The sequence below is a fragment of the Strix aluco genome, chromosome 15 (genome assembly GCF_031877795.1).
Source record: "Strix aluco isolate bStrAlu1 chromosome 15, bStrAlu1.hap1, whole genome shotgun sequence".
NCBI classification, from domain to species: domain Eukaryota; kingdom Metazoa; phylum Chordata; class Aves; order Strigiformes; family Strigidae; genus Strix; species Strix aluco.
Window position 1 is genome coordinate 8,036,392 of NC_133945.1, and position 16,874 is coordinate 8,053,265.

General features: G+C 51.3%; 1 protein-coding gene across 9 annotated transcripts in view; it reads right to left on the bottom strand.

The window, feature by feature from the left end:
• Positions 1–1,726: 1,726 nt before the first annotated feature.
• Positions 1,727–16,874, bottom strand: part of MPRIP (myosin phosphatase Rho interacting protein) — an 88,712-nt gene continuing 73,564 nt past the window's right edge. For 6 of the 9 annotated variants that reach the window (XM_074841214.1, XM_074841212.1, XM_074841209.1 and 3 more), the window contains 6 exons: positions 16,604–16,763; positions 15,779–15,898; positions 15,224–15,310; positions 14,379–14,541; positions 13,879–13,964; positions 1,727–9,917 (listed from right to left, as the gene is read on the bottom strand). In XM_074841214.1, the coding sequence (XP_074697315.1) occupies positions 9,846–9,917; positions 13,879–13,964; positions 14,379–14,541; positions 15,224–15,310; positions 15,779–15,898; positions 16,604–16,763 (688 nt within the window). In that variant the 3' untranslated portion in view covers positions 1,727–9,845. Of the gene's footprint in view, positions 9,918–12,631; positions 12,698–13,878; positions 13,965–14,378; positions 14,542–15,223; positions 15,311–15,778; positions 15,899–16,603; positions 16,764–16,874 lie in introns of all 9 variants that reach the window. The other 3 variants (XM_074841215.1, XM_074841210.1, XM_074841211.1) reach the window with 2 other exon arrangements.

The window sequence follows — 16,874 nt, forward strand, 5'->3', positions numbered from 1 at the left end:
AGGAGGACGGGTACATGCACCACAAGTTTGCTATCGTGGACAGGAGGATGCTCATCACAGGTTCCCTCAACTGGACCACCCAAGCTATCCAGAACAACCGGGAGAATGTGCTGGTCATGGAAGATGCCGAGTATGTGAAGCTTTTCCTGGATGAGTTTGAAAGGATTTGGGAAGAGTACAACCCCATCAGCTACAAATTTTTTTCCAAAGACAGTAAATGATTGAGCTGCCTCCCAGGGCTGGCAGAGTACTTAACAGATAGCATTCATGAACTTTATGTACAGACATTATTGTATTATCCATCTGGGTGTAATTTAGGTAAGCTCCTCTGGAGAAACAAAGTGCTTTCTACCCTAAAGTGCCACAGGTCCCTTGCTGCGGGAATGGGACTGACCCAACTGTTTGGTGAGTTTTGTGAGGATAGCTGTGACAGGACTGCATTTGTAGAGCTTAAAACTACGGGCAGGCTTGTTGCCGTGCCCCAGTGCAGACGAGGTACGTTCAGACAGCGCTGGGTAGGTGTTTCGGTGGTGAAATGGACATTTTCCCACTTGGGATACTGCAGAATGGAATTGTAACCCAATGGCTCCTCTACATCAGTAACTCTGAAGGAAGCGTTAAGAGGGCTACAGCAAAGCTAGACTTAGTATAGATTAAGCACCTTAGTTACATTTCTTGTTGGCTTTAATTGTTGAAAGTTTGTAAAAGGAAATCTGTGGGAAGTAAGAAGGCAGAAATTAGAAGTATGTTTTGATTGTGTACGCATTTCCTTTGGTTTAAGATTAGCAGAGCTCCAGCCTAAAAGCGTCAGAACAGATGCTGATGACAGCTTGTCTTCCAGCAAACAAGTATAGGGAAGTCTGCAGAGAAATGAGAGAAACTGTTCTTTGGGCTCAGTTGATCTTGTCTTGAGAGCAGATGCGGCTGGAGTTCGGTCACTGACTTCAGAGTGGAGTGGTGGAAGGAGACTTCAGTTCACTCAGGTGGGGACACTGTGTCCTGGTCAGGTTTGGTGACTTTGGTGACCACCTGTGTTGGCAGCAGCGGGGTGGGGACAGCGAGGGAATAGCAAGGGGAGGGAGGTAAGAACTTTGTCCCTACAGCTCAGGGTAGAACAAAGATGGGTGTAAACTTAAGAATTTAACAACTAAATAGTGTCTGTGTTAAGAATTATTTTATACTGAATATAAAGCGCCTCAAAATCTCTCTAAATGAAAAAAGTTCTTAATGTTTTGTTACCAGTTTGGCTTGACACAATAATGCTGTGATTGTTATTACCGAATAAACCATTTTCACAGAAAAGCTCAACATCATCTTCTGGTCTTTGCCCTCTGGGCAGTCCTTGGGGGTTGGTTGTTCCAAAGATCCAAATCATTAAAAATTCCTGTAGATCTTTAGGTGTTAGTTAGGTTACATGGAGTAACATCAGCAGATTGCAGATTTGTTCTGTTCTGTTTGAGGAAGTTTGCATGGGTCTGGGGGGAAAAAGCATTACTGTTACCTGGGGAGTAGCAAGTGTGGAAGAAGCTACATTCTCTAGTAAATCCCGTTCAGCAGCATTTGTACTTTAAACATGTTATTGCTATTAAAATGCTACCTGTTGCATTTTGTGAAGTGTGACTGTAAAAGCAAACAGCTCACTCGTTTGCACGCTCTGGCCTCTGCTCCATTCTTTCTGTAGTAGTGCCCTTTTTGAAAGAAAAACCTCACTACGCAGCATGCAAAGGGTGGTGCAAAAATAGTTTATTACGATATAGTTAATGTAAAGTTAGGTAATTATATTTACAAAATAAAAATGATCAGCTACATCCATGGGAACCTAGCATGTCACACAAGATTTTGTAAGGAATAAATACTGTGAGAAAAAGTGACGTTTCTATTACAGCGAGCAGTTGATTTGGAACAGTGGCTCTTAAAAAAGCACTGAAATAAACGAGTGGAAGGGAGAAGGGAAGGAGAGGAGCTCACATATACTGAGAAACAGGAGCCGCCAACACCCGTTCCCCGTGGCAGAGGGAAAATATCACATGGGAGACATTATTTCCCGAACTAATCTGTGTGGAAAATGCCCCTGGAAAGGGGCTGTTCGCCCTACGGATGGACAGGGCTCGAGGACAACTGTGCTCCTCTGCCCCCGGCCCCGCTGCGATTGTTGCTGGGTTTGAGCCGCGGGGATCACCAGGAGCCGTGAGGCTGCAGCGTCCCAGCTCCGCTGCCGCGCTGCTGCTGGGCCACGTCCCAGGCCGGTGGCGGAGGGCTGGCCGCTGCGTCACATCGTCACAGAAGCTGGGAAATCACTCTTGTGTCCTCAGGACTCACCATTCCTTCCGGTCGTTTCCAAAGGACGTCTGGTAAGAGCGTGGCGCGTGCGTGGTTTTAATCCGGAACGCGTCCCCTTTGGCGATGGGGTGGTCGTCGGTTCAAGTTGTGCTCAGACGGGGGAGGAAGAGCTGTGCTCTCGTTAGGACGGTGGAGGAAGGCTGACCAGTAGTACCTGAACAACCAGTGCCGGTTCAGCTACCACCCACGGACTTGCAGACCTTCCTTCTCTCTCCCCGAGGCTTCATCCTTTCGAATAAATGATTCTTTAAAATCTCAAGTCATCCAGAACTCCAGGTCCCAGGAGGGTGGACACAGGTCAAACGCTGCGCATTTGTATCTGCTTCCTACTTACCGTAATCTTTTGTATTTTACGACACACTTTGCTGTCTCTAATTTAGAACAAAGAGCGAATGTTCTTGTCAATCCTGCACACAGGCAGTGTGTGAAGAAAGCATGAAGAAAATAATTGGAATTGCACTCATTATTTAGGAGTTCATGGCCAGCTGGCTTCATTCAGTTGGTACCAACTTGTCCGGCTCATCAGGCTTCTGCCAGTAAATCCCACGCCCTCCGCTTCTTTTCGTAGTCTCAGACTGAGGCAGGGTGAACCGCTGGGGCCAGCACCTGCGTCGTTGCCAGCCTGGTGCCCCCCGCTCCCGCAGCAGCACGTTTGCATCCTCTTGTAAGAAATGGTTTGTGCTACAGGCTCACCTAAGTTCAACTCAGTAGTAACTATGTGGTTATGTTTGAAGTTACACAGTGTAAGTTGCAGTGCTGCTGTAGGATGTGTGTCTGTACAGCGGGGTCTGTCGGTCCCTTGTAAAGTCCAAGAGTGTCTTGGACGCGCTGCACGAGTGAGTTACAGCATTACACCGGTGTCTCCCAGAGCCACCAGCTCGCTGCAACAGCCCAAAACTACTGTGCAAGGAGAGCTGGGGGTGCTCTGTCACCAAGTAGTTGCTGCCACTCTGTGTAACGATGGGTAACAGTCTGCACACCCATGGTGTTAGTGTCCCTACCAAATACAACACTGCTGAGTTCTCTGAATGGGAAAAAAAAAAACCCAAACAAGTTTATAGTGTAGTAAGGTTACAGTTCTCAAACAGACTGTACAGAATCTTTGGACAGGTATCCTCAAAACTAAAGGTACAGGTCAGCAGAAAAGGTTTGAAAAGATATTTATAACAGTCATCAAAACCAAACAAACAGTTTATCAGGGTAGATGGGGCGGGTTGGACACATTACACTCGGCGCTCCTCTCCCAACCCACGCCTGCGACGTCTGTTAGGACAAGATTTAAAAGTCAAAACCACAACTTAAGTCACAAAAGAGAACCCTCCACTAATTTCTGAGTAATAAATATTTACATTGCGTGCTTTGAGTGCTATACAGGTTTTAAATTACTTTTTTTAAAAGAGAAGAATAACAAAGCTTTTTTTTCTAAAAAAAATGGAAAAAAATTACAGAGGAAAGGCAAGCTACACCGAGCGTGCATGTGCTTAAGTGTTCACAACAAACTAAGTACTGTATCTGAACCATGAAAAAAATGCAAAGGTCTAGTGGAAGTGCAATCAAGTATAGAGATGGTACAAAAGTGACACAGCTTACAATGCTGGGGGGCAGCACTGTTAACGCAGTCCCATCCACCTCTGTTACAGCAAAAAAAAAAAGACTTTTCTGGTTTGCAAGTCAGCACACAATTCTGTTTTTGAAGCAAATGAGCATGATTTGCTTCTTTTTTTATATGTGGGCAAAGGAAAGGTCACATTTAAGGATGGATTCACTCTGTTTCAGGGGAGATGGTGCAAATGGTAGGAAAACCTTACGCAGGAGGAAAAAAATTTACTGGGAGCCAACTAGAAGGTGTCCGCACCTTTGTGGCACTTGACTTTCCCTAGAGCTCACGTTTCAGTGCTATTGCTAGTGTAGAATTGTGTCAAAGGCAGCAGCTTGCACTTCACGACAGTGCCCTGGCGAGCGTCTGCCATGGGAGAGCTGCGATGCCTCGCGAGCCCACGGCCGGGCCGTGCTGCGCCGGGCAGCGGAACGATGCAGCCGGGCTGTGAAAGTGCAGGCAGGGAGCTCACCCTCTCCTCCCCGTACTTTTTGTCCCTTCTCCACACACTTTCTAATTTAAATAGCCACTGATTTATCTTGGAAGATGGATGGAGCCTGGAGCAGGAAGAAGCAATAGGCTAACTAAGGACCACTGCTACCAGTAAAAAAGCTTTCCAGATGTTTTTTTTTTAATTTTTTTTTTTTTTAAGCACTGCTCTCTGCAGAAATACTTCAAATTTTGGCTGTTCATTGGTGCTGCAAGTTCTCTTTCTTTAATGTAAAGGCAGGTAATGTACTGCCTCTTGCTCTGGAGTGATGCTCAGATAGTTGCCAGACTGCAAACAGAGCAGAGCCTGAAGCACAGCCTGAAGCTGCCTGCATGCCACAGCACCTTCCCTCCTCCTCCTCCTTTTCTTTGTGACCCCCTGAACTCATTGCTACCGCTGTAAGACATTGTGTACAGCGTTCCCACCTGGTGAAGTGCTGCCCCAAAGGCTGAGGTTCATCCTGACGATGCCGAGGCCACTGCTCAGCCCCAGATGCACCTTCAGTATGGCAGAGACAAGGTTCTCTGATTTCATTTTCAAAGGAGCCCAACTCCCCAGTGGAAGATGGCTGCTCCTTCAAGCTACAGCATATGAGACCACCACCACCACTACAGTCATAAAAGATCCCTTTGCTTAGCGATAAATATTTTAAACCCACAAAATTCAGCAACAAGGTTAATTGATTTGGCTTGTTAGGCATTGCTGTGTTCCCTGCGGCTGTCCTCCTGCCACCTAACACATTTTATTTCAGCTATACCTGCAGTTAGTGCCAGGGCTTTTTTTCCCAGCAAACATGCCTGTCTTGCTTTTCTCAGCTATCTGAAGGTCCAGACAAGCTGGCCAATATGTATTAAATAAAAGTTCCCCAAGAGCAAACCTCTGAGCAGCTGATCCCCTGGCTCTGATCCTGTTCATACAGCAGTCCTAGCAAACCTCAAGTCAAATTCTTTTAGAGACTTTTCAGGGAGCCCAGAAAAGAGGGTGATGCAAGGACTCACATTTTCTGTTCAGTAAGGTAAAACCAAACTAGAGGAAAGAGAGAAGAAAATCCAGCTTCCTGCCTGCTGGTGCTGGAACCCCTGGCAGGGCCTCACTGAAGAGATGCAAAATATCATCTGTGTTGCCTCGAGTGAAGAATTGACACAAGTGGCCCAGAAGTTATAGATGATCCCTTGCTTAGCATATGGGCATGTCTACAGGAAAGGAGCAAGAGCTGTACAAGCGTTCCTGGGTGATTTTTCCTCCCACTAAACATCAGTATATTTTCATATGTGTATAAATAAGAACACTCCCCCTGAAGCCTCTCTTCGCAGGGCAGTTCAGGGCCTGAGCACAAGCAGAAAGCTCTCCTCTGGACCCTCCCTGCCTTCAGCACCCACACACTGCACAGCTCCCTGTGCCGCTGCATTTTTATCGCACATTCTTCTGCCTTCCTGCACTATCCACCACCAAAGTGCTGCCACCTTTGACAACACACTGCAGTGCCTTCCTACCCATCCTCACCTCTTTTTTTTTTTTTTTTTTTTTTTTAAAATAATTAATGTATTTACACATGCTGAGTCAAACGCTGGGGATGATCCCCATCTGATCACTCCACCTGTGCCCTCCACTTACCCAGCTGTTCTCTATGTTAAGAAATAAGGCTCAAAGCAGGACCACTGGCAAAGAAATCAAGTACTATTGCTCACTAGGCTCAATACCTCATGCCAGGCAGGACACTGAGCTGCAAGAGAGGATTTCTTGGTATGAGCAAGCGTAGAGCAGAAAACATCCCTGCGTGGGGAGCCTCAAGATGCTCAGTGGCATGATCCTGTAGCAGAAAGGTCCATCTTGTGTCCTCCACACCACCGATGTGTCAATGTAAGGTACATAACTTCTAGTCCTCACGCTTAAAATAAGTGCTCCTGAGCAAATGAAGTATGCAAAGAAAAAGCAGGATTTGCTGGGGGATGTGAGAAAGGGCAGGGTCCACATGGCGAGAAGGAGAGCAGTGCATGTTCTGCTCGGCTGGCTAAAAAGGACAAAGTCCCACTGTATGTCTGGAGAGAAGAGGAGGAGGAGGAGGAAGAGGGTGTCCTCCTGGAGCCAGTGATGTCTTGTAAGGGAAGAGCAATGACAGTGACAAGGCCTATGTGCCATCCTAATGATGCGTCCTGAGCCCTCTGCCAGGAGATCACAGCTGCCAGAGAACAGAGCTCACCTGGAGCAGCCAGGGATGGAGTGTAAAGGTTATCCCTGCAGAGAGCTGGACAGGCGACTTCGGATGGGACCAAGCCAGGCACCTGGGCCAGGTGAGCATCTCCTGATGCGGTCAGAAAGGCATATACACTACATAAAACAGAATGGATGGAGTTCCTTTCCCACCTAATCACAGAATCATCTAGGTTGGAAAAGACCTTGAAGATCACCTAGTCCAACCATTAACCTAACATTGACAGTTCTCAGCTCCACCAGATCCCTCAGCGCTATGTCAATGGCCCGAATGGAGATGAACCTGGGCCACAGCACTGACATCTCTGCTGGCCCTGCAATCTACTCTGCTTGGCAGGCGTTGGTGTCCCTGCTTTACCTTAAAGACTGCCTTTAACTGCTCAGAGATGCCACTGAAGTGCCACGTTGCCAGCTGTTGTGAGCATGGGGACCTGAACTCACACCGCTCACCCAACTGTGAGGTTATACCAGAGACCCAGACCTCTCACTTCAGTCAAGTGCAAGATGCCGGCAGGGAGAGCAAAACCTCGTACGCGACTAGTGACGAAGGACCCTCTTCTTCCAGATGTGGACTTCTAAGCACAACACATGCACAACTGACCTGGAGAAGGCTGGATTTGGGAAGGGCTACAAACAAGGAGAGCTGCATCTGGATCTCCTCAGCTGGAAGGGAAGCAGAACCTCACACCATGGCTATAGAAAGCCACTGCTAAGCATTACCAACATACATGGCTTTATCAACAACAGCCTATGCTTTAGATGGCCGTTAGCTAGCTCAGCGTGGCGAGGGCAGTTATTTCCACAGCCCCAGGACAGCGCTAAGGTGACCATTTCCACTTTGGGGCTCCCCAGTTTGGACTCCCATCAGGCAGGCGAGAAGCTGATGGTGAGCAGCTTTGGGCACACAGGCCACGTTCCTCCACGGTGGGATGGGAGGAGGACTAAGGCGGCTGCTGACTGATGGGTGGAAGCAAACGCAGTGCAAGGAGGAACACGGAGATTCCGGGGGTGACTGATGGCTGATCCAGGTGGGTCATGGCTGGGAAGGCTCCCGGGTCCTCCAGTGCTCAAGATTACAGAAAGTGCTACGGTGAGCTCAGATTAGGGCGAGTGGCTGCGCATCAAACCATCTTAGAGGGCACAAGGGGAAAGCCTTTGTATCCAAGCAGTTGAGAATTTTTCCTACCCTGCTCCTATCTCCAGGACTTCCATGTACACCCAGGCACAGATTACAGAGCATCGCCATGGGAGAGCATCCCCGCACGTGCTCTGCCCGCTGCACGGCGCTGGCATCTTGACCGGGGACAAGTGGGGCTCCTACGGGCAGGACCGGCTGGCTGCCATGTGCTGCTGCGAGTGCCCCGGGAGGTGTCAAACCGAGCACGTGGCCACGGCAAGGCCACACAAGCTGGACAAGAGCCTGACTTGATGCTGTGGTTGGATGATGCCATCTCCTGCTGAGGGTCTGGTGGCTGAAACAGAGACTTGCTGCTCAGAGCGGGAGGATGAGGGTGAGCTCTCAGCACCCGCTGTGGTCCAACCTGGCAGGATTGGAGATGGCTGTCACCAGCCCCGTGGTGCTCACCGCTCCAGAGCCGCAGCAAGAGTTTGCTCAGAGGGCTGTGATTGTACCGCCCACCTAACGGGCCCCAAAATCAGCCAGGAAAGCACACAGAGCTGCCTGCTTCAACCACGTTAAGCACTCAAAAGACAAGAGGAAGCTTTGCTCCACGTGAAGGCTAGGGTGTATCTTTAACAGCCCAGCCTGATGCGATACGGGTCGCTCAGCAGCTAAACAGTGCTGGGAAGCCAACACGCCAGAGCGCTGCTTCAGCCCTGCTCCCGGCCAGGGCCATCAGTGAGGCAGGACCTGGCGTCTCTACAGGTGGCATCTTGAAATTTAGCCCAGGATGAAGCCACCGTGCCCGGGCAGCCCCGCTGCAAAGCAGCGTAGGCTTCTAGGAAGACTGCTCAGCTGGCCGTGTGCTGCATCTAGTGCTACCAGCTCCCTAGACTCACTTTGAGTTTGTATCTGTTGATCGGCCTCACGGTGCTAAATTTATGCTTTAAATACAAAAGCTATTAGGACTGAGAAGGTCTGAAGCACATACTGGTTTTGAGACTTTTATTTCAGGAAAAGATTAAAGAATTAAAATAGGAGCTGCCCTGCTGACAAGAAGAGTTGAATTCAAGAAGCTGATAAAAAAGGAGCATTATATGCATTGAGCACTGTGCATTTTCAGTCAATATTGGCTCTACTTTCTACTCTACTTTCCTTTGACTAGGAAAAGGGAGTTTCACATGCGCACAGACCCTGGGATACACGGGACTCAATGAGAGGAAGGGAGAAACAGCAAAAAAAAAAAAGAGTGCTGGGCTTGATCTAACAGAGGCAAGAAAGTGATCTTACAGCTCGGCCCCTGAAACACCGACTCCGACCACCAGCGAGACAGGAGGCAAAGACACGCCGATGGGGCGGACTCGATGGTGCACGTTGAGTATCTGCGGCTCCCTATCCATAACCACCTGGGCAGCCACCAAAGCTCGCCGGGCTTCGGTATCGCCTACATTCAGGATACGGCACAGTCACGGGGCAGGAGAATCATTTCTTGCATCCTTCTCCAGCAAGATGTCAGTGTTGTACCTCCAGGCTGCGTACGCCAGCACAGACTTGTGCTCCCCGACAGCTTCCCCCGGGCTTTCCCCCCTTGTAGGTGCAAGTAATGCAATCGAGATCAATGGTTAGATTAGGCTCCTGGCGTGCTCTGAGCACTGGGTCTCTTGACAGCAGTAAGAGCTCGGTATGGCCGATACCACCCAGGCCCTGCCTGCATACCAAAACGGTTGGTATGACAGAGCTAGCTTATTAACAGGCTACTGAGCCTTAATACTGACACTTAGTGTAATGGTTTACAGTAAAGGAAGGATTCTCCTACAAAGCGCTGAAGAGAGGGGAAAAAAAAAACCCCACCCCGATCCCTTCCTCTCCCTCTCAGAGTCTCTGGAGCGTCTCACAAGCAGGGAAAGGAGCTGGGGAGGCGAGGGGGCAGCGGGGGGGCACCACCACCACCACCACAACGCCGGGTCCCGTCGGGGGCGTCAAGACGAACGACAGCAAGGACAGTCGTAAGGAACGAGAGACAAACGGTGCTGGTGCTGTGCTGCCTCAAGCTGGGAGGTGCGCGTGGTCAAGCGGAGCGGGGAGAACTAGTCTTTCTTCAAGTCCCTGGATTCAAAAAGCTTCAGGCGTTCTTGCACAGTCAGGCCTTCCTTCAGACTCTGGGAGAGACAAAAGACAGAGAGCGTCGGACACAGGCAGGCGGGAGGTGGCGGGCAGCTGGCACACAGAAAGGGTGGCGGTGCTCAGGCAAAGGAGACGTGGGCAGCAGGAGAATGGCCTCCTTGGTGGAGAGATTAGTGGGACATGCTAAGAGAAAACACACAGTTATGGAGGGCGGTTACTGGTGAATGGTGCCTAGAGAGAGGGTGAGATTGCGAGTGAACCAGGCGACGTACCAGAAGCAAATGAGGCACACCATGCTGCAAGCGGGATTAGCTTGACGCAGAAAATGACCCCCGGAGCCTGTGGGGCAGCGGTGGCTGGGGCAATTTAAGCGGAGCTCTGGCACTGTGGGAGCCCTGGGCAGGTCAGCTCAGATCTGCTACGCTAAAGCACCAGGCTGCTGAGCAGGATCTGCACGCCGGTCCTCCCCGCGCCACTGCGGCCCCGGCTGAACGCGGGTCCGTCTGGGATGGTCCTGGCTCCAGTCAATGTGCAGGCTTTGCTCAAGCAGCCCTGAAAACTGTGTTTTTATTGCCAGAGACAATCCCACCCTTTCTCTAACCCCAGCCCGGGGGCTCTCCTAAGCCAAAGCTGCCTCTACTGCACAGGATTAGACAGCAGACTAGCTAAATGCCAGCTTCAGGTCTAGCAGGATCTGATGGCTGATCCAGTTCAGATGCAGCATCCAGATTTCAAGGCACGACACTCAGCTAGCCAACAGAAAAGCCCGCCCCACTAGCTCTCATCATTTGGATTTGTGACACCTCTCGCTTAAAATGTGGGGATGCAGGAGAACAGCAACGTGAGGGGCAGAAACCCAAAAGCAAATTACTTGCCCCTTGTAAGAGAGCTTTAACCTGAAACTAGCCCGAGGAGACGCACAAGCCTAAAGCCAGCCTTCCCTCCTTCCTGCACCCCGAAGCTGTGGTTTAAGAGCTCCAGGGAGCAGAGCACCAGCGAGTTGCTGCTGAGGGGGCACAGACATCTCCCTAACCAAGAGCCAGGCCCGCAGAGCGATGGCTCGGCCCCACGTGCTGGCAAGGAATTTCATCGCTGGGCCGTACCCGCTGTGGGACAGGCAGCCAGCCGCCTGCATGCACCCTGCAGCTCACTGCTGCCTGCAAGCCGATTCCTTGCAACGAGCAAGGAATTCACTCTGCAGCTGGAACATTATTTGCTTTACAGACCAAGATGTGGCAGCTTCAAAAGGCACAGACCTGTATGTAAAGCCTCTTCTATTAACAGGCAGCCATCTCCCTTTTGCTTTTACTTCCCTGACTGGGGTGCCAGAGGCCTGTACAATCACAGCAGCAGGTTCGACTTTTGGGCTGGGTTTTCTTTAACGTGTGTTTATCAAGGCAGGGCTCCATGATAAACTTGCCCCGAGGTTGTGCAGATTTCCATGGTTACTGTATTTCTTTAAATGCTTCTCCTCCCACAGGCCCACAAATACAGAACGGCTTGGAAATGAAAGCACTGACATGGTTTGGTTTGAATTTACAAATTCTGTGTGCTTTCCTTTCAACGGGCAGCAAAGTCTCTTGGGATGCGAGTCTCTGAGCACACACTTCCTAAAGGAAGTTTACTTTGGGCCTCTTTAAACGGGCAGCAACCCAGGCATTCCAGTTTGTACATCTGATTTCTCATTAGATGGAAGGAGACAACACAAACCATTAAGACTATTCTGTCTGATGGTACAAATTCCAGCAAGTTGACCCCTTAGGCAGTCTCACAACCCATCTGAGTTGCCGATGAGGGGAGCCTGATGAAGGGAGACTTATGTAGGATGAAATCTGCGATAACGGGATCCTCCTGGGGTTCTCCAGCCACCTCTCTGCCACCACACTGAGGAGCTCCCCTCTTTTCTCTAACCTCCCTCTGTAGGTACTCTAACCTCAGCCTTTACCATGGGTCAGTAAATTAACTATTGCTCCAGTTATTGGAGATATCTGGGTCATTAGGATTGGCCTCGTTTCCCATCAGCTCCCTCTTTTTGCTGGATGAGCTCAGAAGCCTCAGGCCAGCGTGTGGGATGGAGGCACAGCGCCAAGGGATGGAGAGCAGCGGGGTGGACACTGGGGAGCTGGAGGAAGCCTGGAGAGCAGGAGGAGGAGGTTACTGGGCAAGGAGGACTCTTTTGTTGGATCAACCTGAAGAAGCAGCAATTCTAGGTAAAGGTAATTTAGGACACCCGCTCTGCAGCTGAGACAGAGACCATTTTACATGTTACAGGCCTTTGTGGGAAATGCATTTATAGCTGTCACTGACCCACTCCTCTGCCTGGCTAACAGCAAGACAACTATTTTTCCTACAAGACCTGGATGTCGCTGAAGTTTAGTCTGAGGCATGCAGAGTCATTCAAGCATGCACACTCAGCATCCCGCGCTCCCAACACAGCAAACGTGCCCCACTGTGTCCAAATCCTCTCCGTGCTGGTTAGCTGTGTTGGCGAGGGTGGGAGGAGCAGGAAGACGAGAAAGCCATATTCCCCAGGGAAGAGCCAGAGAGACTGAATGTCACATGGATCTCGGGTCCGCTGACTTCTCCCCTCCCCTTCCCCCTCCCTCAGTGAAATAATTAGCCGTAAATAAACCAGTCAGTCATTAAGAGAAGAAGGGTTCTCATTTGCCATGAAGGTGTGAGCAGTGCATGCAAAAGTGGGCCGCTCCAGGGGGCAGCTGCGTCGCTTGGTGGGTGCCGGTTTGTTTACCTACGTGGCAGGGAACCTGGACTCGGGTTCATTTCAGTTATCCCATGAGACCTGCTCAATAACGGACTGTTGAAGGAAAAAGCAAAATAAAGAAAAGAAAACAAAACAAAAACAAGAAGCTCATAAATCCTAAGTGCATTGGCATTCACGCAGCCCCAGCCCCCCCGCCCCGGCAGCGATGCGAGCAGGCAGCGCGCCCAGGCAGAGCCCATGCTTGCTCTCCTCTCCTCCTTCTCCCACCAAGCAACACACGCCGGGGACCACACCGTGAGTGGTCTGAGTTGAAGTGGTGAAGGGAAACCCAACACCAGACCTGGCCCAGCAGGTCTGGGCTGCCCCTGAAACGCGCAGAGGTGCTCTCTGTGTTTACTCGGTGCAGTGCAGACACCCCAAGCTCGGGTGGTGACTGTTTCCCCAGCATGGGCACCGAGCTGGAAGCCTTTTGCCTGCCCGGCTTCTTGCTCTGCCCAAGGTCCCAACCACTTCAAACATCAGCATGAGATACCAGGTATCCCACTGGTGAGAGGCAAAGCAGGTTTTGCCCATGCTGATCTTCCTTCCAACTGACCTATGTTTAACGGTGACTTCTGAGCAGATTTATTTGCCCTTTTTATTCCCGCGGTCTCACAGGAACAGCCGGTGTGTAACATGATGTGACTCTGGCTGTCAGCAGGCCAAGCAGGCGGGCTTGGCACAGCACCACTGGCCTTTGGGACCAACAGCAAGTACAGAATGGCCAGAGAAACACAGGGCCATCTGTGCCATGTTAACACAGAAGCAAAGTGTGTGTTAAATACTCCCAGGACCAAGGCATCGTCATTCCACATAAAGACCAAAAATCTTACAGTGATGAACACTAAAACCTAGAATGATGTGCACATTTCCGCCTAAATTTCAACTGAAAACAGGGAGCAAATACTGGGAGAGTCCTCCTGTGAAAGACCAAAGAAGAGGGTGAACTTCATTCTTTTTTTTTTCAAGTGGGGAGCAGCTTCACACCTCGATCTCAGCAGGGTCAGGAGCGTGTGTGCCCTGCCGGGCATCGCAGGGGGAGTGGGCTCTGCCTGCCTGCACAGCCAGACATTTTGCAGTCAAAAGCTCGCTCTTCTTCCCAGTGCCATCCAGACTAGCACTAGTGACTGGGAAATTCTCAGTTTTCTTCCCCTACCTATTTCTTCCCACCTGGGACCCCCACTGGAGAGTAACGCTGGGCATTCCCATACATGGGGCAGGAGATCTGAGCTCACCTTTGACCTGATATTCCTTAGTTGCCGGCTAACACTGGATCTGTCTTTCTTCAAGAAATCAGGGTTGCTTTTTGATTTCATAATATCTGGGAAGAAGCAAAAGAAACGGTGTTAGTGTGGTGCCCACTGCTTTCCTGCAAGGAGCAGGGCTGGGATTCTCCTGCCCTCCCAAGTGCCCCCATGAGCCCAACTCAAGCAGCGCTGCCCTAAGGGCAGAGGGGATTCTGGGGGGGTCTCTGCCCCCCTGCACCGCACGTAGCACGAGGTTTACCCAGTGCAAAATGCCAGAAGGCTTTCAAAGCCCATCAGCTTCCCATCTGTGGGCCGGAAGGGCAGCTCCAGCAAGACTGTTTGCAAGGAGCAGAGGTGGGAAGCAGCATGAAACAGCAAAAAAGCACCATGCGAAGCCCTACACTCGGACCTGTGACTGCACAAGGGCTTGTATGCCAGGTTACACGTGTTAGCTCATGGTTTTTTAGAGCTGCTGGAGGAGGACTGACCATATCCCGATACAGTGGTGTTCACAGGGGATTTCTCTCCCTGAGCTTCTGTGGCTGCTTTCAGCTGCTCTTTCAACCTGCTGATATCACAGTCTGCCTTGGCCTTCACGATGCTCAGCTCCGTGTAGATGTCTTTGTACTTGTCGCTGGCGTATTTCTTATCCTGGCAAAGGAACAAGAACAACCCAGTGGAGTCAGACAGAGAGCTGGAGCCGAGGGGTTTGTGAGTGCGCTGAAGAGGAGCTTGGCAAATGCTGGCGGAAGAAGAGCCGACAGTGGGGAGAAATGCTCAGCTGGGGCAACGCACACAGCTCACACACATTCTTGAAGCTGCGTCTAACAGCAATACAGAACTCGAGACAGGCAGAAAGCTGTGAGCCCAGCGGCGAGCATACAGCACTGCCTGTGCATGCAGCCCCTTTGTTACAGGATTACCCTTCTGTGGCTTTTAATTTTAGCAAAGACACAGAATTCAAGCAGAATTCCCAGAAACGGCCTTGGCAAAGAGGCTGTCCAGAACAAACCAGATCCGATGCTGGGAGGCTGGGCAGATCTCTAAGACTGATTATTTTTGCCATTTAAATTTGCTCTGATGTGACAGGAAATGGGGAAAAAACACTGAAGGGGATGTTTTCCCACACAGTCTCCCTTATGGGGGTAAGTCCTAAGCTGATATGGTCGTGGAGTTCTTTACTGATGACACCACAATGGGTATTCACTTCCATTCAGGGGAAAAATTAAATATTGTTTCAGATCTGGGTGTAAGTGAGCTGAAATCTAAGAACACACACACAGGAGCAGAGCACAGCCCGTAGGAGGATTTGCAGAAACATCCCTGGCATTACCCTCAGTGCTGTCTGCAGCTCATCTTTGAGGGAGCTGATCTCCTGCTTCAGGTACTGGATTTCTGATTCTTTGACCCGCAGCAGGACCTGTGGGAACAAAAGCAGCACATGGTCACACCCGAGCAGGCGCAACATGATCCTGAGATGTTCACGCGCTGTGCCCGGTGACAACCGAGCCAGGGCTGGAGGCTCAGCCCCATGCCGGCTCCACGCCAGCACCACAAAGCTGCTGGTTCACGCACGAAAATTACTCCTGGGTGTCTTGGGAACTTGCCCAAGCTTGCACCACTCGGTTTCTGTCCCCAATGCTTTGTGTGGACTGGATCCTAGGGGACAAGCAGGGGCTGGAGAAGGAAGAGCAGGTGTCTGGCTCAACATGGTGAGAAAATGAGGACTCTAAAAGCTCCTGGCCCCACTGCACCCCACGATGCTCGGTGCTGACCAGCCGTGCAGACCCGATGCATGGAAGGAGGGTAGGATGGCTGTGCCATACTCCTGGGGGCCCACGGGCACTTGTACCCACCAACGCTGCCCCTTCGGCACGGCAGAGCTCACCTCCAGCTCGTAGGCGTCCTTGCCCTGCGTGAGAGGCGATCCAGCAGCCTCTCCCCCGCCCTCCCCGGTCAGCAGGGTCCGCAATCGCGTGATCTCCGCAGCCAGGCGGTTATTCAGCTCCTGGGAAGAGGGAGAGCTGTTGTGGGAAGGGGGAGCGTGGCCACAGCTCGGTACAGAGCCCACTGTGCTGCCTGTCGGGCTGTTGGCCCGTCACCCCCCCCCCGCTTCACAGAATTGTCTAGGTTGGGAAAGACCTTGAAAATCATCCAGTCCAACCATCAACCTAACACTGACCGTTCACAACTACACCATATCCCTAAGCGCTACGTCGACACTACTCTTGAACACCTCCAGGGATGGGGACTCCACCACCTCCCTGGGCAGCCCATTCCAACACCTAACAACCCGTTCTGTAAAGAAATACTTCCTAATATCTAGTCTAAACCTTCCCCGGCGCAACTTGAGGCCATTCCCTCTTGTCCTATTGCTTATTACTTGGTTAAAGAGACTCATCCCCCCTCTCTGCACCCTCCTTTCAGGGAGTTGTAGAGGGCGATGAGGTCTCCCCTCAGCCTCCTCTTCTCCAGACTAAACCCCCCCAGTTCCCTCAGCCGCTCCCCATCAGACCTGTGCTCCAGACCCTGCACCAGCTCCGTTGCCCTTCTCTGGCCACGCTCGAGTCATTCAATGGCCTTTTTGGAGTGAGGGGCCCAAAACCGAGGGGCGGCCTCACCAGTGCCGAGTCCAGGGGTAAGATCCCTTCCCTGTCCCTGCTGGCCACGCTATTTCCCCTTGCCCACCCTGGCACATGGCAGGGACCCTCACCTGGTTGTGGGCGTTGAGCTCCTGGTTTTCCCGCTGGCACTGGCGGAGGGCCTGCCTCTCAGCCTCCAGCGCCTGCGCCAGGTGGGCGTTCTCCAAACACTTCTGCGAATACTGCTCTGAAAGCACCTCCAGCTCCCGCTGCACCGACTGCAGCTCCTCCCTGGTGAAACATGCGACGGGTAGTGCTCTCCCCGCACACACCCACCCGTGCCCACGCTTCCTCCAGCGCCCTGGGACAACCCAACAGGGATCTAAGCACTGAGGAGGAGGA